Source organism: Siphateles boraxobius, unplaced genomic scaffold (genome assembly GCF_051911475.1).
Source record: "Siphateles boraxobius isolate OS27281-9 unplaced genomic scaffold, OSU_SipBor_1 2, whole genome shotgun sequence".
Taxonomy (NCBI): Eukaryota; Metazoa; Chordata; class Actinopteri; order Cypriniformes; family Leuciscidae; genus Siphateles; species Siphateles boraxobius.
Window position 1 is genome coordinate 16,840,839 of NW_027508810.1, and position 26,721 is coordinate 16,867,559.

Genomic DNA, 26,721 nt, shown 5'->3' on the forward strand with positions numbered 1-26,721 from the left:
CCAGCGGGATCATGCGAACCACAGGCGTCCCCCCGGAGGGGCAGCGAAGCGGAGTAACTGGCCCAGACGTGGACGGCATAGCGGCCCGATGTGGGGGCACAGTTAGCAACCGCGCCCTGGCAGAGGGGGCCAGGGGAGGACCAGGCTGGTCGTCCCGCAGGGGCCTGCTCTGCCAGGGGTCTGGCGACAGAGGGGGACAGGGGCGAAGCGGTCCGTGGACGGCACGCCGTGTCAACCACCTCTGGGACAGAGGGGGACGAGGAGAGCACGGCTTGTGGGCGGCGCTCTGTGACGTCCGAGAACTCTGTGCTCAGAGACGGGAGAGTCAGCTCTTTGGAAAATAAGGATTCTTCCCCGGCCCTCCCCCGGGGAAAGGAGTGGTCCTGCTACCAACTCCTGGAAAGAACTGAGTCCCATCTCTGATCAGACAAATCAGACAGATCAGCACATCAGACAGGTTCTGCCACAGAATGGTGAGCATCACCTGACCCAGGGAGCGTACGGCCACTTTCGTCGCTCAGAGAGCAAGGTCAGTGGCGGCGCGCAGCTCAGTGAAGAGCCCTGGGTCAGTCCCGCCCTCGTGCAGGTCCATGAGCATCTGGGTCAGGTGGACCAGCAGAATGACCATGGCATGCAGTGAGGCGGCTGCCAGTCCCGTGGCGCTATAGGATCTCGCCACAAGCGTAGACGAAAAACTACAGGCCACGGGCGGGTGCTTAGGATTGCGCCGAGAAGAAGCACTCTGATGACACATAGCATCGCAACAGAGCGTTCAGCCGGGGGGACCCCAGTGTACCCATGGGCAGCGGCCCCATCGAGGGGAGGAAAGGCGGATGAGATCAGCGAGCGGTCCCGAGAAGACAAGGGGGTCTTCTTGGACTTCGAGATCTCATCATGCACGTCCGGGAAGAGAGGTATTGGGGTTTGCCGTGGACGAGGGTCGGCGGCCTTACCCAAAACCCATCGTCCCAGGAAAGCATGGTCGTCATCTCCGGATCAGACTCAGGCACAGCCATATGCACACCGGAAGGTGGCAGCTGTGACTAGCCCTCACTTCCAGAAGACTCAAACCCACCTAGTGATGCTGCAACAGACATGGCATCTTCCTCTGTAGCTTCAACTGAAACACGCGGGCGACCAGAGGGTAGACTCGCGGGAATCAGCAGTTCACTAGTGGGCACCGTCATTGAAGAGGGGGGCTGGGGGCGCGGACACATAGTCGGCGCCTTGATCCAGACCGTAACCCTCAGGTCACCCTGGCCACCAGCCGAAGTTCGGGGGGTGGATGAGGGGACTCTCACTCTTGCGAGTTCACCGAGTCTCGACCTATATATGACGCGATGATCACGTTCCCAGCGAGAACATGAGTCACCCACGAGCGCTGTTCAAGCATGATCAAAGCCCAAACACACTAGACAGCGCTCGTGCCCATCAGAGTCCGATACCAGTCCGCTGCAACCAGAAATGCACGGTCGAGCCGTCTTTAAACAGACGTGCCGCGTGCGAGCTCTTTTATGAGAGGAGAAAAAAACTCCGCGATGTTGAAGCACACAGGGAGACACACACACACACTGGCAGATCACTGCACAGATCAGCAGGCACTGTGAGCTCGCTGCAGATCGCCGTCACACCAACACCGGTGAGAGAAGCTCGTCTCGTAGAGCGAAGTCAGAGATGACTGTGGAGTGAAGAAATACTCTTGGCTCCGAAGCGAAAACATATCTGCCTGTTGCCGGCGTGCTCCTTTTATACCCACGAGGTAAGGCGGAGATACGCTATGCAAATTCCGCAGACCAATGGCATTTCTTTGCCATTGGCTCGTTTTGTAATACTCGAAGTCGATAGGCGTTCTAAGCGAAACCCCATTCGTCGTCATCCGACGTAACTCGGAGTGACAACGAAAGGGAACTTAAATTTTCGAGAGAAACAAAATGCTTTGGAAGTTGGTGATTAAATTATAACTAAAAAACAATTGGGTGAAGTATCTCTAAAATTAACACCCAACACGTAGTCTTAAAAATTTACTTTACAAGTTTGTTGATTGAAATAACTTAGTAGACCATGGAAGAGATTAAAATGCAGGAGATTAAAGTGCTGCCAAATTTTAAATCCCATGTGAAAATGTGAAGACAAAATGTCAAAGAAATTGCCTTAGGGGAAAAGGAAAAAACATGCTGATCCACTTAGCTCACAGCGCCTGTTAGGAATGGGTAAATAAACCCATTAGCATCACATGATATCAAAAACCAACAACGGCATGAAAAAAAACCCACACTTTCTGATCACACATCAGCAGCACACCAATAAGGATATGAAACAAGAAATTATGGGCAAACCTGCCATATCGTATAGACGAAACCTTTCATATGCGCACCGACAGGCTTAATATCCAAAATCAATACTTGCAAAGGACCGGCGACAGATACGATCGAGCTAATTTCAGATTCCAAGGCAAATTTATTAAGCTGTCAATAGCGTAGCGAGTGGAGGGGAGGGGGGGAGCTGGCAGAGGAGAGCAGGTATGAAAGGAGAAAGAACTCAGACAGATTTAGTAATTATTATCTTCAGCAAAACAGAAAATTTCATCGGCACGTCTGCTGTTTGCGGATGATAAATGTACTTTATTAGAGAAGTTGTGAGCTGTCAGGGAAAAGTGAAGGACTTTACAGGAGGGAGATTGGTCCCAGCAGAGAAGCATAAACAAATATTACATCACAGTCTCTAACTAAAGACTGCTCATAAATACGGCTGATTAGATTGTTTGTCTTCTGAAAATGTAACAGAAAACATTTGTTTGAAAAGAAAAAAAAAATTCTAGATGCCTCGGTCTGCAGAATAAATATTCTGTATTGAGAATGTGACCATATAGATTGTCATGTTCTACGGCAGTGGTTTTCAACCTCCACAGACCCTGGACCACTCACACAGACATTAAGCTAATTCATTAAATAGATTTACAATTGATTGAGTCAAGGTTAATAAATTAGAATGTCCAAGATAAAGGAAAATATTTTAAAGGGGTCCTATAAACTCTCGAAGCGGTTGACCAATCACATCACACTGGACTAGCCGTCCAATCGGTGCACACTTCGCTTTTCGGAAGGAGTGGCTTCATACAGACAGGAAGTAAACAGAGCGTTACTGACAGACTGGGAAGAAAGGTGCTGCAACAATGCAAAATATGTGGAAAAATAATGGTTGAAAATCTACTGGAGCCAAAAAACTAAATCGAGATTTTGAAAAAGTGCATAATAGGTCCCCTTTAAAATCTAGTTTAAAACACATCAATACATGTGTTATATGGTTTTGAAAAACTTCTAGACCATTTTAACATTCTAGACCATAACCACATTAAGTATAAAGTAATAACACTTTACATACACCTTGAAAACATTAACTTAATTATGATTTTAAATAAGTTAAGTATTTTTCACAAATATCATAACATAAATATCATTAAGTTTTTTGCAGGTTGCATCATGATATTTTGAAACCAGAACAAATGTCATAAACTACATAACTCATAAAATATTTGAACTAATGTCATTTTAAAGCCTGGTTATGTCATAAAAAGGTCAAATTATCTGATATTTTAAGAGATTTATTGACCTTTTTCTAAAACATTAAAGACTTTAACTTGTAAAGGACCACTGATAGATACAATCAAGCTTTTTTTATTATCATTAAACTTTTTTTAATCATTATGATATCAGGAAAGTTGTATTACCCTGATATTTTTACTTTATATTCCCTAAAAATATTATATAAAAATTAATTTAAAATCTTAAATTACTAAAACATGTTAATCATAAAAGAGGTATATTCAATTCCCAGAATATATTAAATAAATTTTTTCTATTTTGTGAATAAATTATTGGCTCCAAAAAAATTTTTGAATAAATTATTGGCTCCACTGACCCTTTAGAGAGCCTTCAGGGACGCCTGGTTGAACACAGTTACTCTATTCTACATAAACCTGGCTTCTTCCGTATATGTGAGTCATGACACACTCACTTCCTTCCTTATCAACTAAAATTTCGAGAGATTCCTGAATCCCTCCTGCAGCCTTGCCCAAAGGCCTCCGGCGTGCATGCATCCCTGTCGGAGCCCAGATGAAAAAGACGGCTCCGGCGGATGCTTGGTGAGTGCTGTGTACACATTTCAGCCTCACGCTCCTCCTTAACAAGCCTGAAGACACAGAGCACAGCCAGATGCATGCATAAGAGCGATCTTAAGAACCATTTATAAAGCTATCAGCATGCAAGTTTAATGGGGGCTGTGGGGAAAACATGCTGTGTTAAAATACAGAAAAATGTTAAAAGGATGTTATTAGAAGCATGAATTATAGAGCAACGACACATGAATTATGACATTTCTTTTTAGACTTGCTTCAAAGAGATCAATTAAAAGAAGTGGAAAGTCAACGGACTGATGAAAGTATGCGAAGTATATGAATATGAATTGGGCTCCTCTGCCAGGAAGGCAGGAGAGTTAATGGACTAAAGCAAAGCCGTCTGTTGTCTTTCAGTGCCATTGGAACAAGGGTAAAATTCAGTTTGGGAAAGATAAAGTAAATAAAAGAACAATAAAAGCCTTCGGCTCGATCAAACACACTGTGTTCCTCGGTTACAATCAGCTCTGGAAAATCCAAGATATGTGGTTTAATGGAAAGTCTGACCATAGTCATTAGTAGAAACTTTCATGGCTTGTGGGCATGTGATCCCTCACCTTCAACTTTAAATGGACTGCCAGAGACATTGGCCTAAGCCATTATCTCATAATTACAGAAACTGTGTGGGCATTTATCAAATATGAAGGTACTTCACTGCCCCAGGTACTGTCTACTCCCCCTTGACACTATACTAAGGTCTCTTAAGGACTACATATTGTACTGCGAAAATTTTTAGATCCTTTAATTTTTCTGATATGAAGTCATTACTATACATAAAATTAATCAATCAGTAAATAAAGATTTAATAAATATTCTACATGAAATATAAAATAATATTTTAAATATATATTAAATGATTAAAAATAATATAATAATAATATGTTAAAAACAAATACTGTTTGTAATGAAATAAATATTAAATAATAAAATTATACCTAAATAAATACAATAATAATTTATAATAATTGAAAATTCAAAGACATATTGAGCAGTGTTGTTTCAAACAATAAATTGTGTAATACTCCTGTTTAAAAAGACACTTTGAACACCTATTAAAGATGATGTGCAATTTTTTTTTGTATATCCCTGAAACAACTAATCAATTTCCCGCCAAAAAAGTGCAAATACTGTGGCGATATCAAAACATTTGAGCATCCTGACACAGGCTCAACCGATGGCCTGAGTTTGAGGCAGAATAATCTGTTTGATCGACCAATGGCAGATGTGGTTTCTGTATTTTTGCAATACCGTTTGCTGACAATATAGGGGCACCGAAATTACCAAACATCAAACTGAAATAAGACGCCATGCTCAGCAGGGCAGTTTATCATTTCTATGAGGACTTGCTCCTGATAATTGGAAAAACAATACTGTCTGCACTGAGAGGATCTAGCCTTTGATGGGGTGAACAAGTGTCTCTGTAATGCATTCTGCTATTACTGCCATTAAAACAAGCAGCACAGAAGCCCCTTAACAGCCTATAACGCTGGCTCTTGAGGGAGGTCAGTGGCACTTCATTAGCTGGATCTCATCCGTGAGTACCATGGACGGGAATACAGCACTCCCTGTCATTTCATTTTGATCAGAGAGACTGCTGAGAGATGGACTCTGAGTTCACTTTGTACTCAACCCGCTGAACCCCTCATTACTCATATACAGTTGGTTTCTTCAGCGGCCGCAAACCAAAGAGACAACACCAAACCGTTAAATTCAACTCATGAATTTAACAACTGTCATCCTTATTTGAGCGCTGATTACCTAATAAAATATTTGCAGGGGATGGCACATCAAAATGTCACACTGATGTAACGAATGTACGAGCATCTAAGTGTGAAGTGTAAAGGTGCCTTTGAGACTACAAAGACAGTCAGTTGTCTATTGTGCTTTGACATTCAGTTCTTCCTCTCGGGGCGAGATGGCGAGGGAGAGAGATATCAAAAAAATAAAAATCGGTAAAGACGTGCCAGCGGAGACGTGAAGGGTAGAACCTCCTGTTGGCTTTTTTTGGTCTTGTGCCCCCCTGGCATTACATGCGGTATGATTAGAATTCAGTTCAATCTTCCTGCAGGCTGTGTTTCGGCTTGGCATCCTTGTATTCCATTATCGATACATCAGTCATCACATCCTCTCTTTCCTCTAATGTTAGTCCATCCCTCTCCTGCACATGCTACAGATCTTCCTCTCTTCACACCACTCGCACATGCCAAAAGAGATCACATTTGGCAGCTAAACAGAAACACAGCGGTTGCATCCATCAAACATCAACCCAAATTTCACCACGAGCACCAAGTTTAAAGCCGGGTTTACTGGGGTTACAGTGCAGTGGATACAGCTCCCTGTTGTGTGGTTCAGAAAAAGGGGTCTTTGAAGGTGAATGCCAGATTTACAATACGAGAAACAGACCGAAAGAAATGCATGTTTCTGTAAAGCATTAATGAAGAGATCTGCAAACTTTTGGGACTAAACCTGACATGCAGGAACTCAGAACATGAGATGCGATACAAATCAAGCAAAGCATTAAATCTGCACGCAGACTGCGAGAGTGAATGAAACTCTCAGTGGAATAAATAAAATCAGTAAGGTGACAGACAGCTACACTATACGGCCCACAGTCATTCCCATTTCCAATTAACATTAGGGTTGTCTGCATTCATTTGCCACTTCAAGGCCAGCAGCGTGCATTGGGTTTGGAATAGGCGCTCCATTACTGGACAGCTCTTTTTGCTTAATGTTCTTTGCGTATGAATGGAAAGGTTTCACAAAAAAATAAAAAAATAAATGCTGTTGTTAAATGTAATGATTGGACTCTATCTAGGACATTACGTCTATAAAGGGAAAAGTTATTATTCGCAGTTTCTTCTCTCACGCATCTTTTATGGCATTTTTCTAAGCAATGTCTCTGAAGATGCATTTAGCCAACACATAAATCAATACCAAACAAGGGGGCAAACAATTAACCTCACATTCTTTCATAGTCTGACATAATACAAGGACACCCAATTAAGGTTTCGGTGGTATCGGTTCATATAATGAATCAAAATGAATAAAGCCAAAGGATTCGCCGCACCACTAATTACTGCACCAGGCATAAAGTCCAGAGCCTGGTGCCGCTGGGATTATCAGGCCTGCGGCACACTTCAAAAAGGAAAAAATACCTCACAGTTAGGCCTTTCTCTGAAGAACAATGTTTAGGTTTCAAAACTAGGGCTTCAAAAAAGCTTTTATTGCAGGATTGTACCCATCAGGACATAAAGTCCCTTACCAGCTACTCACAAAGAGCACAACCAACCAAAAATGCTTTCAAAGATATTCCTGTGAAAACTGCGGGCCACTGCAAAAAGAAACACAACACATACATGAGTTTAATTTCTTGTGCATGCAATCCAGTAAGTTTTCATAATAATGACAGCAGCCTATATCATTTAATCTATACCAGATAGTGGACACATTTTTTTGCAGTCCAATAAGATATGCAACGCAATCACTCAATCAAGTTACTTTTCTTAAACTCTGATAAAAGTTAAATTGTGTTCAAATTCCTCTGAGGAGGCAAATGACTGAATATCACTCTGTTCCTTGTCCTTAACCCAATTGCAATCCATTTAAATTGCAAATGCGAAGTCTGCAAAAAACGAACAGAACCTCTGATTAAATGGAACTCTGGGAAGGTCACTTTATATCTCCTGAAAGCAGCTGAACCACAAGAGATCACTCCAGTTCACGCTCATTTACCTGCAAGTCGAATCATATGGCACTAGAAAGACTCCAGCATCATTTATCGTGGTTCAAATTATTCCAATTAAAAAAATTCAAAATGTTTTTTAAATGGACTTGCTTGGCATTTATTCTAATTTTAAAATGCAAAACGTCTAATAAAATAGAGAGTGACTGGAATAGAGATAAAAATGTATCTATTGTTCTATTTGAGGCATTTGCTACCACTGGGGGGGGGGGATACTTGCACATAAAGCAGCCCGAAAACAAAATGCAGTCACTGGGGAAAAGCAAGATCCTTTTCAGCAGTATTTTTGTTGTTAGGGCCAAACAAACTCCACTTTTCGTGTTTCTACTCCAGTCACCCCCCTTCTTTTCAGCCTCCAATTGAGACAGAGTTAAAGCTTCAAGCAGCTAAGGAGAGACGTCAAGTAGACAGTCAGCCATCCATCCTGTCATTCATCTCAACTCATCCAACTCCTCAGCTCTCCGTTGGGAAATGTAGCAACCTCAATAAACACACTAACACAATTCGCCTTCTCCAGCAGGACAGGTAATTCACACTAGTTATGGCTAAGAGAAATACATTTGCAGCTTTCCCCGGGCTACTTCTGCAGCAACTCATAGCTGAAGATGACAATCCAGTCAGGATACTTATTTCATCTTCAAACCTACTGATAGATCCTCTCACATCCCGCAGAGTGAAAATAATACCACACGAAAGGGGCTACTGTAGATGCAAACGTCACATAAATAGAATTGTATAAGTACTAGTAAAATAGTGAAATAAGTAGGCCTACTAGTAAAGCTATGGGACAGTTATTAGCAAAAACTGGAATACATAGCCAACTAGCTGAATTATTGAAATAATTGAAAATAAATTGAAATAAAGATCCCTAAAGAGTTCAATAGAAAAAAATGCACAATTTGGTAGTTAGGCTACTATTAGAATAACTAGAAGCAAAAACATAAACACTACTATCTAATGAATAAATAATTAAATTGTAAAAAAGAGAGAGAGAGAAAGCGAAAGTGAGATGCCAATCACAGTTGAATTGCATAGCCAAATAATAGGCTAATTAGACAAATACTAGAAACCTAAAAAAGGTAACTAAACTTAAAGTTTCCTCAGTTTTACTTTAAGATTTACCAAAAGGCTATTCCAAACATGCATAATTTGATATATTGATCAATCTTATATTAAAGTAGCCTAAATTATAAATGTTTGCAGATTCTTAATCTATATTTAAACTATGGGAAGGCCGTTACGTATAAAAAAATAACAATAATAATTCTCATTTTGAGAAGCTACTTAGCGCAGCGTATACAGTTTAATATAGTTTCCACTTTACAATACAAAAAATACACACAGGGCTATAACGCATATATGCGTTGATTGTAGCCTATTTTTAAAAACATGACGCGTTATAGGCTACGCGTCATGTTTTTAAAAATAGGCTACAATTCTTACTGAACAGCGGGTAGGCTAAAACTTTTAGACTTGTTTTTTTGTTGTTGTTTTTTTGGACTGGAGATTTTAAGATTTTAAAATCACACAGAAAGTCAAATCAACTTATGATGATCCTCATCGCTCGTTTTACCTGAGACTGGCGTGTCTGGGGTCCATTTCATCCCCGGGTACAAAAACTGAAAGGACGAGCGCACTTCGCGACAGTCCAGCATCTGACTGTTCGGCCGAGAGAAGGGCAGCATCAGGACGCACAGAATCAGTGCACCGTTCAACTTCAGTACAGGCATGATTAATCCAATGATAGAACTACCTGGAGTAGAAGGCTTCCTGGAGACAGGTCTGATTACAAACGCAAAGGAAGTGAGCAGGAATGATCTGCGTTGCTTGAAGTGAGCAGAAAGCGATGCTGTGGACTCAGCGGCAGCATCGCTGAAGTGAGTGAGTGTGAGGAGAGTCCTGTGGAGGAGCTCTTCATCTCCACCTCATTAACAGACAAACTTCATGCGCACAAATCAAGCCCACATTTCCCTGCATAAGGACTGCGCGAATTCACGATTCTTGCATTATTCAAAGGAACCGATTACAGAAGATTAGCCTACCGTTTGGTATATAACTGTTTCGTTTATATTAAAGTTATGGTTATGAAGACAGGAGGCGCGTTATGAAACGGTCATGCGCAGATGGAGACGAAGATCAAGTCTGGGCTACTTCACAATTCAAATGGGCCTTTTCCCGACTGGGTCTTCAATTACGTCTTAAGCTAATTTAATTTGTTAAAAGGTGTAATGAGATCATATCGGCTGGGGATTGTATTTTCTGATAATGTCAATATTGCTTGTCTAACAAATTTACATTTTCAAATTGATTTCAAAATGCAGAGCAACAAACACATTATCACATCTCCAGGTATCTGCTGCCATCTGGTGTTGGTAAAAGATATTGTTACGTACAGTCACTTTAAAATCTGTGCAATCAAAAAGAGAGCAGAGGCCAGAGGCAGAATAAAATAGCTTCATAATTTTATTGAGAATTTACACAAGTTACATATTCAAAGTGGGGGGAAATGCAGGTAATGGAATCTAGCGGATTACAGATGGATACCGTGCAATTTTTATTGAAGATTTTCACCACTATTAAAATTGCAAAGTCATCCACCCGAAAACAGCAAGACAAATATTTGCATGCAAGTGCCACTGAAAGTATAAATAAATAAATACATATTTTTTAACTTAGTTTTGTAATATAACAAATAAAATGCTTTAATTTATCTCTTTAGAAATATATGCATCTTATATTCTTGCTGTTATAATATATAGTGTCATAGAATTATGGCAACACTTGTAGATCAGCATTCATTTAAAATAAAGTTTTTTGCTTATTACAGTTTCTCTCAATCACTTTGACACATTATTTTAAATAGTCTTAACATTCCCTAAACTGTAAATGCAATTGTCACAGCTGTTTGCTGGAACATCAGAACTCGATTGCATGTCTGCAAAATGCAGCAACTCACCCAAAACATTTAATTCATGCTTCAAAACCTAGTTATTGTGTCAGTAAACTGGCCAATGGCACCAAAATAAAGTCATTTATTTAGTCATTATTTAAAGTCAAGTCAATTTTTGTCATTGTGTGAGCCACACTGGTCACTGTTAAGACTGTTAAGATGTTTTTTCACCATGGAAATATTTGTTAAATACAAATTTCATGGGATTTTTTCCCCTTTTTTTGCAGACACTAACTGGTTTCTATACAAGAATGTCAGTTTTGTCTGTGTATCACTGATCATTTTAAATAGATTCAGACAGAAGGTAAAAAGTCAATACTGTAGTACACAAAAAGATTAACATTTGTATTTATACTGTACATTTTTCGCAGAAATGTTACATGTAAACAAAAAATTCTCAATTGTTTGTTCATTTCTACACATCTTATTGCTCTTCCGTGACAAGAATTTTGCATGTAGTCATTTCTACAAATGCACTTGCATATTGTTGTCTTATTGTTAGTTAAACGGCTTTTATTGCTCTTCTCGTTTGTAAGTCGCTTTGGATAAGAGTCTGATAAATTATTAAATGTACAAAAATAAATGTACTGTATAAATACAAATGTATGATTGCGATTGAGCTGTCAGCAGACTCCATATATATAATATTGCTTCATTGATAAATTGTGATTCCTACTCATTACAATGGCTGGCCGTTTGCCAATTTAGCAAATATTTCAATTATACCATGTCATATACATTTATGGAATATAACATGTTCGACAGATTTAGATCACTGAATGGATCATTTTGCATGTGATGGCTCACATAATGAAATTGTTTAGAAGTTGTGAAGAGTTTGTCAATTTCACCGAGAATCAATTCATTAGTTTTACTCAAGCCATGTGCATTTAGTCATTGTGCAAATTGTAGACAATTGTACTTACTCTTTTGCACACGTGCCAAAACAAATGCAATTTGCTTAAATTCAAAATCGATGTTAACAAGAAACTAATTGTTTAGAGATCTGAACATTGATTTTAGAGGGGGGGGGAGTGTCTCATTTGAGAATTGAGCCAAAGCAATTGAGAAAAATTAACTAGGCCTACATGCAATTGCATGGTTGTAAATATCATCTTGAGTGTAGATAAGTCAGTTATTGAAGTTTGTCCCTGGTGCAGCGAGTTTTGCATGGATTTGCACAGCATGTTGTAATAAGGCTGGATGCAATCCTGCAAAACTCACCCCACATAACAGGACTTTTCCATAAGCAGCAGCAGCTCCAGAGTGACAGGACGAAGGCGACCGGCAATACTAGAAGTGCAAACATTGCAGTAGATTCACTGGCACTACCTGCACTGTGAGCACTTTGGAACTGCCAGGACAAACTCATATGGATCATAAAAAAAATATATAATGAAAATATATATACATATTGCAGTGTGACTAATACCATAGTAATGTCAAAGTAGTGCAGGAACTGCTTGTCAACAGAACTTAATGATAAATTAAGTTGGGTTTTGCTCCCACGTGCTGATTATACAGCTACTCCTGCCAAAAGGAGCATCTAGCGCAGTAGATACTAGACTACTTCACTAACTACACAAGATGCACCTTAACAGGAGGGCCATATTAATACAAAATTAGTTTTTTTCCTTGAAGGACCTGAACTCCACCATAATACCTTCATCAACGATCCATCTTCATAATATCTAGGAAGAAAAATAAAAAGATTAATCTTATTATATTATGATTGCATAGTTTAAGAACTAAACCGTTGGTCTAAGGAATCAATTAAAATGTACACCAGCAAAATACAAAAGTTTAAATGACTGTAAAAATATTTCCATCTATTTAACTAGCAATTTCTGTCGTTTCTATTTGATTTTAGCTAGTTTTCTGAACAAGTAATTCAATTCTAAATGGATAAGTTAAAACTTATGACTGCAGGTTGTAACTGTGGATTAAGTTAATTAAGGTATGCAATTTTAGTAAGTCGGAATTCTTCACAGTCCGTTTGGAGTCTGACTGAACGTCACTGATTCTCGTGCTTGGCGCGCTTTGCTCGTGTTCATTGGGTCTCTCAAAATGGAGGATCTTCAACTGAAGACAAGCAACGTTACAACTTGTTTAAAGTTCTTCACTACTGTTATACGAGCTAATTGACGAACCTAAATACAACGTCTACTGTTAAACGTGTCCACTCAAAACCCAAGTCACCTTAAATTTAGTTTTCCACCTTGTGTTGTCTTAATAATGCATTTATAATCAGACCATAGATGGTAAAATCGTAAATAAATAAAATATTGGCGCAAAACGCCGCATTACGCGATATTTCGAATCACGCGCGTCCAGAAACGAACGAAAAACAGTGAATGATGAATATTCGCCTGTGAGACTGAAAGAGGTCGATTCTGCAAACATTAACTAGGCCTCGAGAGGTCGGTGCCCGATCTTCTGCTGGTGTGGCCCACGAGCTCTCCTTTCAACGACACAGGCTGTCGTTTAATCGGCAGCAAACCCTTCAACGATAGAGTGCTTATTACGCTAAAATTAAAGCAAAGCACCTGAAAAGTTTCTGTTTACATAAAGAGTGTGTATGTGTGTTTTCAACAGGAAACGACCTCATAGCATCTATGAGCTGACGACAACAACAAAACTGAGTTAAGTGAGCAGTTTCTGGAGGGTTAAAAGACGGGCGCCTATACGTTAGCTATTTCCACAACTCGTTTGCGATAAAAGGAGGTTAAAGGCCCTTAATCCAACAACTACAGTTTCTCACCTGAGTTTGGGTTTAACGTAGATAGAATGGCCCTTGCTATGGAGAAGGGTTGCGGAGCCACGTGAAACTCACCAGCAACGTTACTTTCAAATAAGGGTTTAATTTAAAACAGAAAATACACCGAGCTTCAAACTCAAGTTTTTGCAGTGTCTGAAATTATTAAACTCTAGATACATTTAAAACAAGGTCCAGATTTACTCAAAGTAAGTGATATTGACTCGCCTGTAAACAAACAGTTAGTAAAACGGGTTAAATATTAATCAGCAAATCAGACGTAAGTGAATGGTTTAGCTAATTTCCTTTCCAAAAACTATTAGAACGGATTAACTTACTTTGATAAAGCACACAGATTGAACATTAAATTTCTTTGATAACGTTACAGTCGCAAGCAAATGTAACGTTAAGTCTCATTATTTAAAAAACGAATTTCACTTACATATGCTTAGTTAAGACAAACAAACACACCTCCAAAAATATCTAACGTTAAGCGTTCAAGAGTCCATTAATTGATCCATCTCTTACATTGTCTGTTACGTTAGCTCCTCAGCTGCTCCACACACACACGCTCACACACACACACACACACAAAGCCTGTCCCACCAACAAACACAGTCACAATTTAAAAGTTTCCACAATCATATCTCGCCACAGCTCAGACCCACGCGTGAACCCTGGTCACGACGAGAAATAAAAAATGACGCTTTCGGACGCTTTTAAGGCCTCCGCAGGAGTTAAACTAGTGCGTAACCTCCGAGTTGTTTGGGATCATCAGGGTTGTGGAAGGTTTACGAAAGAGGCGCGAACATCTCGTCATGTGATGATGATGGGCCTCTCGAGCCTCCTCCTCCTCTTCCTCCTCCTCCTCAACTCACTCAATCCCCCCACCACAACTCACACATCCGCTCTCCATATCCCATTTACCACCACGTTCACATCATCGGTCTGAGTGCTAGTCTGTCTTTTTATTGTCGTTATTATAACAAAGCCTTTTTGTTAAATGAATGTTCTTTTAGGAAAAGTTTAATGTAAATGTGTTAATTAAAAACAAATACAGTGCAATCTAAAATTGTTTGACAGATTATTTTTCAGATTTTTGACCGTATTACAGGTCTAGGTAATGTGTTACAGTGTTTATGAATCTTTGTTAATGTAAGTTAATAAAATAGTTGTTCATTGTTTATTCATGGTGCATTACTAATACATTATGGAAATCAAATGTTGCATTTGTTAACATTTGCTAAATACTGAAATTAACAAGATTAATAAATGCCGTAGAAGTATTGTTTATTTGTTCTAATGAAACCTTATTGTAAAGTGTTACCGTTCTACATGGCTATAATTTAAACATGTTGCTTTGGAATTACATGCATTATGAAAAGTGATACATTCTGAAATTAATGTTGTTGTTTTTTTTTTAGGTAAGTGGGTGAAAAAAAAAACTTGATATGAAATAAATTATTTCCAGATACTATTTTCTTTAATTTGCTTTGGCATTAGGGCATGCAGTGGCAATATAAAAGCCAATTATTCAAGAGTTAGGCTACTGTTTACATATAATATATTTTAATATTATTTAGGCATGAAGCTTATCAGTTAGACAGAATTTTCTACTTAATTGTGCTATTAGAAGTCAAAGTTCAAACTAAACTTTATTTAACATGTATATTTTTTTTACTATACATACTGGTGTGGGAAAGCAACAAATATGTAGCAATGTTTTACTAGAAATTTAAATAAAAAGTGGGTAACAAAAATCATGTTTAATTCATATGAATTCACATACTCATTCTGACATGCAGTCAGGTAAAAGTTGTGTGCATAAACACTATGTAAAATAGACATTTGTGCATTAAATTGTCCACATACCTGATTTTGGCCGAAGTGAAGAATGAGTTCTCACCTTATGCACAGATGTTTCATGTTCAAACCATGTCGCCGCTCAACATAGACCACAAAATGTTATGTCATGCATGTAATTGTAGAGCATCCCTTTCTTATTGGGGGTGGTGAAGGAAAGTCCACACAAACCTCTCTGAAAATCTTTTTAGCTCTAATTAACGGGAGTACATGCTCATCGAAACCAGTGGGAATTCTGGAATTGCAATCCTCAAGACATTACATGTCATCGAAATGTTGTTTCATAAATAGAATGTGAAACACTCGGTTTGGCCTTATGGAAATGAATCCTATGGTCAGTGAGAGACAGAAGGCTTTGGTGACCCGTGACCCCGGTTCACTCAACCCCCACTACTCCACACTGGGCTGTGTGTGAACCATTGTATTTGGCTTCAAAGAGCATTTCCCTCAGCATTCCCGCATCATTTTATCCATGAGTTCATCTTGGGTTTGTTGTTGAGTCTGCTTATTAAAAAGTTCACGCGAACCAATTGCCAAACTCTTTTTTTCCCCTCCAAAAACTAATAAGAAACTAACAATTTTCTAAAGTGTTTTAAGATCTGTACGTTACTTTTTAAAAAGGAAGTCTCTTGAGCATCCTTTTGAACTTTAACCTACTTTTTTTCTTTCTTCAAGGAACAAAGAAAATGATCAGCGTGAAACTAGAAACATTGACTGAAGTGTTTCAAGAATACAATGTTACTTGATTGTGAATTGTAAACAACAGATAGTTCTTTGTTATGAATGCTTTTAACTTAATGTAATTATACTCTCATACAATTTTATACTTTAAGGAAAATTAGGATAAGTTCCTTATGGTTGAAGAAGAGTTTCCGGTCTAATATTAATCCAACTTCCACAAAAAGTTCCAAATCCCAGACAACCAAAACCTGTCTGGCATCAACAGAATTACTCTGCACTGTAAAAATTATGATCAATAAGTTATGACAACATACAGTTTTACATTGCTTTAACTCTACACAATACGTTTTTCAACTTATAAAAAATGGAAAATTGTTATATAATTTAAAAATACTTAAACATCCAAGTAGATTGTACTTGGCAGCAACTTTTTTTTTCTTTTTTTTTTACAGTGTGAGCTTATTCATTTTGAGCAGGTGTTAGACTTCATATTTTAATAAACAGTTTTTAATTATTATTGCTGCCATTAAACTTCTGCAAATATACAATACATCCTAAGTGACTTTTTACACAGACACATTAGAATCCTTGCAGGTGAATGAATATCTGTAATTACACATTTAAAAACAAAACTGATAGAGAATTATAAAACGCTATACTTTTATATAAACATAAGTATAACGCTCAGATTTCCTTTCGCTGGAGATTCACAATATCATCTCAGACACTTTGACATGAATCAAAGACCTGCTCCTTTTCCTTATTAAAATAGGAGGAATAAATATAGTATGTAGAACATCTCAAATTAAGCACTCATGTATCTCAGTAATGTATTTGTAAATTGCTTTGTATATAAAATATAAAGCAAATCAACAAAACTGCGAGCTGATGAACAATGTTCAATGTTCATCGCAAATGAACAATGTACTTGTAGGGGTAATTCCAGATAACATGAAGAATTTAAACTCAACCAGCAGAGGGCGCTAAGTGTCCGTTGTTCTCTTGTACTGTAAACAGGAAGTTGCTCACTGACTGGAGAGAGACCGTAGACGCGGATGTTGTAGGCATAAACTGCTAATATTTTTTTATAACACCGACTTGTGGGTGAGAGAAAATACCTACAGCTTTGTAACGTTACGTTTCATCAATGCCAAATAGTAAAAAGAAACCGCTATAACGGGGTTGACGAGAGATTTAGTTTTGAACGACCAAGCATCCAGCCATTTTATTAATAACTGATGAAAGGAGAGGGCGATGAATGCCCTTATAGTACGCTGTGTTCCTTGAGTTTTTTTTTTTTAGATCATTGCAATAAAGTTCAAGCTATACGAGGACCATGGAAATCACTGATCAAAACCCTGAACATGAGTCCAGCACCAGAGATGGCCATCACTGGGTGGAGAAACTGTTCCCTCCTCGTTTCTCTTTCCAAAACTTGCTTGATAACCAGACCAACACAAATGAACAATGCAAAAGCTCAACAAAATCAACATCCACCCACTCTACAGACATTGATGAACCCAAAATGAGCCACAGAAGGCAGATCTTCCTGAGAGCTCTGAAAGAGGTTCAGCACACTGAGCGACTGCTGAAGAAGGAAGCCCTGGCGAAGAGAATTATTAGACACGAGCAACCTGAAAATCCTATTTACCAGAGTGAGACTGCGGGACAGATGTGCATTTGGAATGAGAGTGACATCAGCAAACTACGGGCTGGGTTTGCAGAAGTAGAGAAGGACAGATGGAGACTAAGGCAACAGCTCAGTTGTACAGAGGAGCAGCTTAAGGCAGAACATGAGCAAAGGATGAAGCTGCAAGGCCTGGTGGAGAAGCTTGAGGAGCAGTTAAGCCTTTCCAAAAAAATGACATCATGTCAGGCCCTCGTGATAAATGATCTGAAGTCTGGGAGGCAAAAAATGAATGCTCAGTTGCATAAGCTGACTATACAGGTCAGGGAAAAGGAAGTAGAGGCAGACATGTGGAGGACAACTCTGAGAAAAGCGAAAGAGGACATGCAGCAGATCACACAGGACCGCTCCAAACTCATGTGGGAACTGGAAAGAGTGCAAGCACAATGGAAGTCTGAAGGAGAAAGGCTGGAAAAAGCAGCTCGGATAGAAAATGAGGCTGTGCTCCTGAGGCTCCAGAGAGAGGTGGAGCAGACCCGCGCTGACATGCATGCTGAGAGAGAGAGTCACGCACGGAGCCGCACGGCCCTCGAGCTCCTACGCAGACACTTCAGCAGCCAATGATTAGTTGCAGTAATATTTAAAATGTAGCCATTTCAATCCTTATAATGTAGATTAAAAAAACGAATGACAACACACAATAAGTGCCACTGTTTCTTTTATTTTCAATATGCCTACACACTCGCTTTTTCTTTTAAATAAAACTTTATGTACATATATAATCCTCTCCCACAGTGGAAACTCAAATGTGTGAAAAATGAGTGAAAAGCATAGCAAACATTTATCAGTCAAACTGCAAATAATAAAAGGTGTGTGTGTAATATATATATATATATATATATATATATATATATATATATATAAACTTACCAAAGATTTAAAATATTACTTTTTATCAGTCTCACTGCATGGAGAATCTTAAGGCTCAAGGCTTAAATGAGCTTAACAAAAACCTCCTTTAAAACCCTGTCAGTGGAATAATCACATTTGGCCAAAACACCCATTTCTTGTACTTTTTGGTATCAAATGACAAGTGATTTTACACATGGTGCAGTTTATAAGAGCAAGCGCACAAATCTGCGCTCACAAATTATACTTTCAAATCATTTGTGTCCGCTTGAAGAGCTGACTGAAACAATGTCAAAGCACAAGAACACATTGACATTTGGATTGATCCATTAAAAACCTTTTAGAGTGTGGCTCATTTACACAAGCACAGCAAGTGCTCTCCTCACACTCGTGACAGTCTATGTACCCATTAGCAAACTGCAAAAATTAAACTGTTTCCCTTGTAGGTCCTTTTCAGCATTACAAAGACAACAACGTTGGTGTTGTAAAGTCTTATTTTAGCTTGCATAATTCAAAACTACTTCCCTACATCCATAATAACATCAGAAACACTCGACAATAAATTGTGATTTGTTATTTAGTGCATTAGGTATCATGAACAGTTTTTTTTAATTCATTACCCATTGATCAGGTTAATGTTAATTATTAATAAATATGCCATTGTTCGTTATTTATGTATAAACTAATGTTAATTTATGCATCTGTATTGAAATATATATTTTTAAAAAAAAGAACACTAACCAAGATTAACCAATGCTAGTTCATGACACCAAATGCATTTGCTAATGTTTTGAAGCAAAGCGGGGGGGAAAACAGCACTTAGGAATTTAAAATCTGAGGTATATGAGAAAAGGAACTTGTGCAAATAGAGTACATAAAATATATTCAACTTAAGGTATAGACTAATGGTGGAACCTTTCAGTAGAATCCTGTTCTGCATTTCATCTAAAACTTCCAAGAGATACTGAAAGGTGCAATCCAATGGAGAACCCAATTCTAAGTCTAGTCAGGCATCGTAAGTTATACCGTGTTACCACAGCTTTGGCTCATTCAAGTTTGACAGTGCAGGACACGAAGAACTGTGTTAAATGGTCTTTCCTATTGCATCCATCTTTTAAAGGCTTTTAATTGGCTTGTCTAAGCTGTCCATCAAAATGCAGTATGAGGAATGACATGACATACTCCAGCTCTAGCATTTCACATCCTTTCAATGTTACAGTGTGTGTGTGTGTGTGGAAGTTATCATGTCTTGCACTGTAATTGTGTACCATGCATTTCCCCTTCACTGAAGTCTATGAACCCTGAATGTTTTTATCTAGACTGAGAACTTATATTAAGGAGTATGGATTTTTACATCATTTTAAAGCAGTTTAAATAAAAACTAGTCCTCCTAATGTGTTAACCCGAGCAAAAGCAGAATAATACTACAAATCCAATGTTATAGATACATATAAATGTAATAGAAGACCCAGAAAGACCAAGCTATTAAATAAGGCACCCAGTTAAAATGGAAATTGAGTGCAGCATCCAACATGACCACTAAACTCCACAGCTGTTTTTTCAAAGATAAAGGTTTCGCTTGACCACATGACATTTTCTGGCTTTTTAAATGCTTTAACATCCCTTAACTAGTTTAAATGTGAGAATGTCCTGTTGAATGTGTGTTTGTGTACTCAAATAAGGCCTCATTATGTCCTGTATTTATGACCTACTGTTTTACAATATTTGGTTGTCTTGTGCTAAGAATATGAACTAGCACTAATGGCCAACCTGAAGCAAAGCTACCAGATTTAGTGCAAATATGCAGAGCCATACCTTGTACCAATATACTTGTTCTAACTTTTAAAAATGTTAAAAAGCCATGAGCCGGCTTTAGATATACTTCTCATTCACATGAATTTGGATACATTTTTTTAATCTAAGATTTACCGCCTGAAGGTAAATCAATTGTCCTTCCTTTTTTCTAAGGGCAGTGCTAAAAATATATATAGGTTTAAATGGAGTGCTTGGGTTCTACTTGCTCCTCTCGCAGCAGAAACCCTACTCGCCCCAACTAAAGGGACAGACATGTGTTTGCACATTCTGCCAGCATTTCTCCACCTGTTTCAGAAGTTAGATGTACATATATTTAGTCCAAGTGATTTCTTTCTTTGACTTATTTAGCTGTCCCTCCCATCCAATTCTCACCCATATAAATCAAACCACATCACTAGGCGAGTGCCCCGGTTCTACACTCCACGTTTTCCATTAGGACTCCTCTGCAGGTGCAGGCCGTTTGATGTCCCGGATCTGCTTAATGAGATAGTTCTTCTCATCGCAGAACTGCTCGTCTTCTGAACGGTCCGTTTGAAAGTGGCTCAGGAACTCCACCAACTTGGACTGATTCTTGATTAGGATGTCCATCACAGGCTGTGTCTTATTGGGGTTGGCCACAAACACCTGAGAGGACACAAGAAACCTGTAAAAGTCACTGAATCTCCATTCATGCGGTCCCTAGTAACTGACCCTGACCTGTTTACATTCAAAAAGGGCGGGCAGAACTGGGACAGGAGACTGGTCAGCTGTTGTGTGTGGAAAGTAATTGGAGTAGACGGAGGGAAAAGCAGACAAGCAAAGTGCGAAATTCAAATATATTAAGTTACATGAAATGCTGTGCATTTAAACGCATACCTTAAAGACATGGAAGGCTTCAAATTGAATGTTGCGGCTGTTGTCTCTCAACATGTTCATCATCAGCTTTAGGTTCTCAGCTCGACTGATGTATTTGGTCATGACTGTGAAGTTGTGTCGGTCCAGTAGTAGTTCTCCCAAAAGCTGGATATCATAAGATAGTCAGTAATAACACACTTAAGCGCAACAACAAAGGGTAAGAGTAAAGCAAAACCACCAAACATATTGCTGCTTTTGTGAAACCAAAAAAAGGCTTAAAGGAATAGATTCCTTCAAAATGAAAATTCTGTTATCACTTACTCACCCTCAAGTTGTTTCAAACCTGTATGAGTTTCTTTCTTCTGCTCAACACAAAGGAAGATATTTTGAAGAATGTTGGTAACCAAACAGTTGATGTACCCATTGACATCCATAGTAGGAAAAAAAATACCATGGAAGTCAATGGGGTACATCAACTGTTTGGTTACCAACATTCTTCAAAATATCTTCCTTTGTGTTGAGCAGAAGAAAGAAACTCATTCAGGTTTGAAACAACTTGAGGGTGAGTAAGTGATAACAGAATTTTCATTTTGAAGTGAACAATTCTTTTAATCTCTGCCTCAAGGGTTGGAATACCATTACAGCCTTAAATTATTGAAAGCAACTCTGTGAAAATAGTGGTTTACTCTCACCTTCAGAGACTGGCGCTTGGTGACGTAGTTCTCAGAATGCAGGAGCTTTTCATACTCTGTGAACACCTGAAAACAAATGATTTATCATAATATTTCTCCATGAAGAAGAGCAACTAAAATCACTTATATACAAAAGCACTGGCACATGAAATATTGGGAAACGAGAATTACTCACTCTGTCATAATTTGTCTCCAAGAAATCTGCACACATGATCTTGTGTCTTGTCAGGAGATCCTAAAAACAAAGTATTAAGGTAAATGCACTCATTTCATACAATGTAAAGGCAAGGTTATTTATTTAAAAAAAAAAGCACATTCTGTCATACAAATTCAAGCATGCACCTTTAAGCTTCTATTTAACATATTTGAGGTGCTTTATTGTTGATCAATATTTATATATTAATAAAAGCATTAAGTAAATCTGTTCATCATATAAAGCGATTGCATCTCTTCAGAAGACTTGGCTTAAACCGCTTGATTATTATGGATTACCTTTAATCCATTAAAATCCTTTAATCCACTTTATGTACTTTTTGAAGAATGAACAATATTGATCACACAGATGTTCAATGGATTGACAAAAATGGGAATTTATTAAGAATGACATGTGGGTGAGCGAATGATGACAGAACTTTTATTTTAAGCTTCAGTCATCTAACCCTCTAAGTTAAAGGGGGGGGGGAGAAAATACTACAGTGGCTTCTGTCAAAACATTGCGAGAAATAGTTTGATCTTGCAAGAAATGTCAGTGTACAAGATTTTTCTATTTTTTTCACTTCATAATAGATAGTTTACACAACAACCAGTAACTTTTCAGGTGTGATGTGCATTTATGGTTTTATTTATTTTAAATGGAAAATTAATTTTAATTGGAATTTATTTTTTGTTTTTTAATCATTTTTATGACATCACTAAATGATGGTTAAGCGATAAATGATCACTTTTCTGCTAATTGTTTTTAGTTTATTGTAGCATTTTTCATGTTCTTAAGACAAAGACAACGTTTAAAAGTGAAAAACCCACAAAATGGATGATGCTTTGTGTACATCTCATACCTTAAAAGAGGCAAAAGCATCAGAGGCAATGTCGAAGGTAGACATCTCCACATAGCGAAAGAAGCAGAAGAAATCCTCAGAGAACAGAAGGATTCGGGCCAGAGGTTCATGACGCAGACATTCCCTCAGCATCATGCCACAGTTAAGGGCCACTTCAGGGGTTTCATAGCTGCTTTCAAAAGGTAGATATTTTTTTTTTAATTGTTACTTCTCTAACATGCAAGACCCACACTTGTTTGTATGCATTTACAGTAGTGGAAAAAAGGGTTTTACACCATTTATTCAAATATTATTAAAAATTTGAATATTGCATAGTTGTGCGGACAATTTTTGTCCAGATTGTCATACAAAGAAATAAGCGCATGCAAAAACAAAAGAGAACAAAAATAAATAATAAATTATTATGTTTTAGTCATTGTAAGCTTTTTTCCTGTGAACTTTGTTTTTCTATACATTTTATTTTTGCATTGTAAAATAAAACATGTAGCTTGCTTTTTTTTTGCCCATTAATTTGGAACATTGAGTTGTTTGTTCTTCTCTCAGGTTTACATTTTGTAAAAATATATAAAATATTTAATCATGAAAAAAAAAAAACATTTTGGCCACTGCTGTATAAAACATTACCCAAAATAAACTATAAAAAAGCCATGAGATAACATGACACTACAGTGTCAATCACTAGATATGTTTGTGCTGTGAAAGCTAAACGCCATTGGCAGCTCAGCCATGCGGAAAGGAAATGGGAAAATTATGGTCCTAAAATAACCATACAACCAGAGACTCCCATAACATCAATTGGAAAAGCCAGGCTAATCAATGGCTTCTGAAAGTGTTGATCCATGACTATGCCCTGGGGTCTGGAAACTCACCCTTTCAGCAGCATAAAGAGGATCTGCGAGTGGGAAGAGATGTACTCCACAGTCGGGGTGCGAGCGCCAATCTGCCGACGTACTATGTTGCTAAACAGATGCACCACATCCTTCTTTCCCTTTGGTGAACAAGGTATTATAAAATCAAAGAGAGCAAACAGCAAATGTGTGGTTAGTGCACAGAGCAATATATCTTCCAGCAAGACGGAAGTAGTTGTAATCCAAACATTCCAAACAAAATATGCACCTCAAAATCAATCCTCTGTAGATTTGCTATGAGTGAAATGAGGAGGTTGGTGTTGTAGAGCTCTTGAGCTAGTTGGGCCACTGCCTCAGTCTGAGGCTCCTTGTCTCCAGTGCCAGACAGCACCTCTTTCAAAGATGCAAGATTTTTTGACACTTCCTCTGCAACCTACAGGAAAAACAGTGAGTTTTTCTGACTCAGTCACAGACCACAGTTTGCTGAAACATTTGCATCGAGATTTTAACAAAAAAAGATTGACCTTTTCACATTTCTTGCTTTCAGATGATTCCAGCTTCTCCAAGTATGCCACATTCTCCTTCAGACTCTTCACAATCTCTGCAGGGCTCTTCTGAGACTTCCCGAAGGGGAATGGCATGGTTTTAGCTGGAATGTGTGTTGGACTTCGAAGGCCAAACAGAAAAGTTTCACCTTTAAATAATACGAAACAAAAAAAGTGAACAAAATTAACAATGAGTAAAGAATAAACTAAAAATATAAGTCATTATAATGGACAAAAGGACAAACCTGAAAAGACAGGCGTTTTCAAAGCAGCCAAAATAATCATTTTAAACATTTCGTTTAAACACTTTAGAGTTGAAACATAAAAAGAAAACTGCCTGTACTGTTATTACTGCAGTGCTAACACAACAACTGTACAACAATAAAAACACGTTAAGAGGAAAGTCTCTGTCAAGAGTGCTCTGACATACTAAAAACAACATGAATTGTGGATTAATTTACATTACACTAATATTATTTACAGACTATAAGCCTTATGACTGTTTATTTTTTGTTTCGTATTATTGCGCAAGTAATAAACCAAACATGTTATGAAACGCCTTCTAAACTTGCTTAACACTAAGAAGTAAGTTACAAGTAAAGATTTCACCACATGTGAAAGCATGACACAAAAGAGGAATACATTTACTAAACGAGTCACTTCTATGAGCAACTAGGCAATTTGTTCAACTTGAAAAACAGCTAATACCCCGATGAGCTAAGCTAACCGCCACTCAGCACTTATCGATCAACACTTCTCAGGAACTCAATATTACGCATCACAGTCACTTTACTAGGTAGTGTGGCACCCTAAACAGCCTTATCAGGTACCCATAAAAACAAACAACTGTAACACGGGGAGAAATAAAATCCACTTTTTTGTTTTATCTTTCAGCAAGCTGGACATGTAACTTAACGTTAGCCATGTAAGTTAGCTCGCTGCTAACAGACTTCTTTCAAGCATGGCCAAATGAGTTCGAAGAATAACCCAAACCAGGAAACTAACCACTTAGATAACATCATCAGTAACCTTTTCCATCAATGTAACGTTAAACTGTCAGAGTGGATTTTAGTCACTCGGCTCTTCTAAGTTAAATTTCCTGTTTTAGACGCAGTTAGAGCTGAATCTTTCAACTTCCCAATGACATTTTTGACAGTTGGTCTAGTCGCGAACATTATAAGCTGATCGTTTATCGTGAACAGAAAAGGATAATCGAGAAACTAATTTGAAAACAACAAATCAACCTAAAAATTAGTTAGAAATGTGTACTTAAAGTGCGATGTAGAGAGAGAGAGAGAGAGAGAAAGCAAGGCTAAGTGGATGTGTGTTAGCAGGAGGTGGAAGGAGGGCAGAGACACTCACCGCGTTCACCACTCAAAACGTCCACTTTAAAATCCAAACAACGCGACGAGAAGAATCGTTGGATCGAGCTGTTAGCAGCTAGATAAAGAGCGATCAATCCAGTTCAAACTATAACGAACTAAATATTTATCTCCCCCCAAAAGGAGATAATTATTGAGTTAGTTACTGCGGATAATTTAGGAGTGGTTTGTGGCTCATACGTACACTTGTGCCGCTTTACTTTATCAGGGAAGTTGAAGAGAGTTTTCGAACGCCCCCTTTTTAATTGACGCTAACTCTGACCAATCAGAACACGAGACGGAGGCGCACACCCTGACCAGAAATCGAATTGAATGAAGATGAACTGAGGCAACCAAACCACTGAAAGCAGAGCTGGATTATGGACAAAAACTGCGTTTCTCGAAAGGACCGTAAGCCTAAGTAGACCGTAGAACTATTGCCACCAAAGGTCTCTACGATCAACTTAGCTCACGATGCTTTTTGAGAAACGCAGCCCAGGTTGTGATGGGAGAAACTAGGCTTTTCGAAACTTCAAACCAAGTGATGAATCATTGTTTCGAAACGCAACACGCTGGTGACCCCTGCTGGTCAGAATAATGCAAATGCAGCGAAAACTCATTGACATTGTATGTCTTTATAATCCCATTATACACCTCAATGTCAATGTTACTTTCACACATATGCAAGCCACATACCATGACAGATGTTTGCTTTTGCATGTCTGATGAAAGTCTGGATGGTCCCTTTCGTTTGTCTGTTTTTCCCAAAAACATGCTGAAACGTGCATGGGCTCATGTGACGGCAGCACACATTTCCACTTTCTTTTAGACCATCTGAGATGAGCTTGCCTTCATCTCTGCATAAAATTGATG

General features: G+C 38.4%; 3 protein-coding genes across 7 annotated transcripts in view; 1 reads left to right on the plus strand and 2 right to left on the minus strand.

Annotated features, from left to right (window-relative positions):
* Window positions 1–10,239, minus strand: part of gpc3 (glypican 3) — a 141,057-nt gene extending 130,818 nt beyond the window's left edge. The window contains exons 1-2 of one of the 5 annotated variants that reach the window (XM_077236160.1): window positions 9,667–10,239; window positions 9,487–9,572 (exon numbers count right to left, since the gene is read on the minus strand). In XM_077236160.1, the coding sequence (XP_077092275.1) occupies window positions 9,487–9,512 (26 nt within the window). In that variant the 5' untranslated portion in view covers window positions 9,513–9,572; window positions 9,667–10,239. Of the gene's footprint in view, window positions 1–9,486 lie in introns of all 5 variants that reach the window. The other 4 variants (XM_077236161.1, XM_077236162.1, XM_077236158.1 and 1 more) reach the window with 4 other exon arrangements.
* A 6,940-nt stretch (window positions 10,240–17,179) lies between these two features.
* On the plus strand, window positions 17,180–18,487 carry ccdc160 (coiled-coil domain containing 160). The gene has a single exon (XM_077236171.1). It carries the CDS (start codon window positions 17,499–17,501, stop codon window positions 18,411–18,413), a length of 915 nt encoding a protein of 304 aa, XP_077092286.1. The 5' UTR covers window positions 17,180–17,498; the 3' UTR covers window positions 18,414–18,487.
* Window positions 18,488–18,490: 3 nt separating this feature from the next.
* cab39l1 (calcium binding protein 39, like 1) lies at window positions 18,491–26,101 on the minus strand. The gene is made up of 9 exons (XM_077236170.1): window positions 25,850–26,101; window positions 24,467–24,636; window positions 24,211–24,375; window positions 23,964–24,082; window positions 23,095–23,263; window positions 22,215–22,274; window positions 22,040–22,105; window positions 21,369–21,512; window positions 18,491–21,137 (listed from the first exon to the last, which is right to left on the minus strand). The coding sequence occupies exons 2-9, from the start codon at window positions 24,581–24,583 to the stop codon at window positions 20,946–20,948; spliced, it is 1,032 nt and encodes a 343-aa protein (XP_077092285.1). The 5' UTR covers window positions 24,584–24,636; window positions 25,850–26,101; the 3' UTR covers window positions 18,491–20,945.
* Window positions 26,102–26,721: the final 620 nt, after the last annotated feature.

Bases quoted from the DNA above. Each gene is read 5' to 3' on its own strand.
- ccdc160 (XM_077236171.1), top strand. From the start codon at position 17,499: ATGGAAATCACTGATCAAAACCCTGAACATGAGTCCAGCACCAGAGAT.
- cab39l1 (XM_077236170.1), bottom strand. From the start codon at position 24,583: ATGCCATTCCCCTTCGGGAAGTCTCAGAAGAGCCCTGCAGAGATTGTG. The intron at 22,275-23,094 runs GTATGAGATGTA...CTTTGTTTTTAG, and splicing joins ATGCTTTTGCCTCTTTTAAG to GATCTCCTGACAAGACACAA. The intron at 22,106-22,214 runs GTGAGTAATTCT...ATTTGTTTTCAG, and splicing joins TGGAGACAAATTATGACAGA to GTGTTCACAGAGTATGAAAA.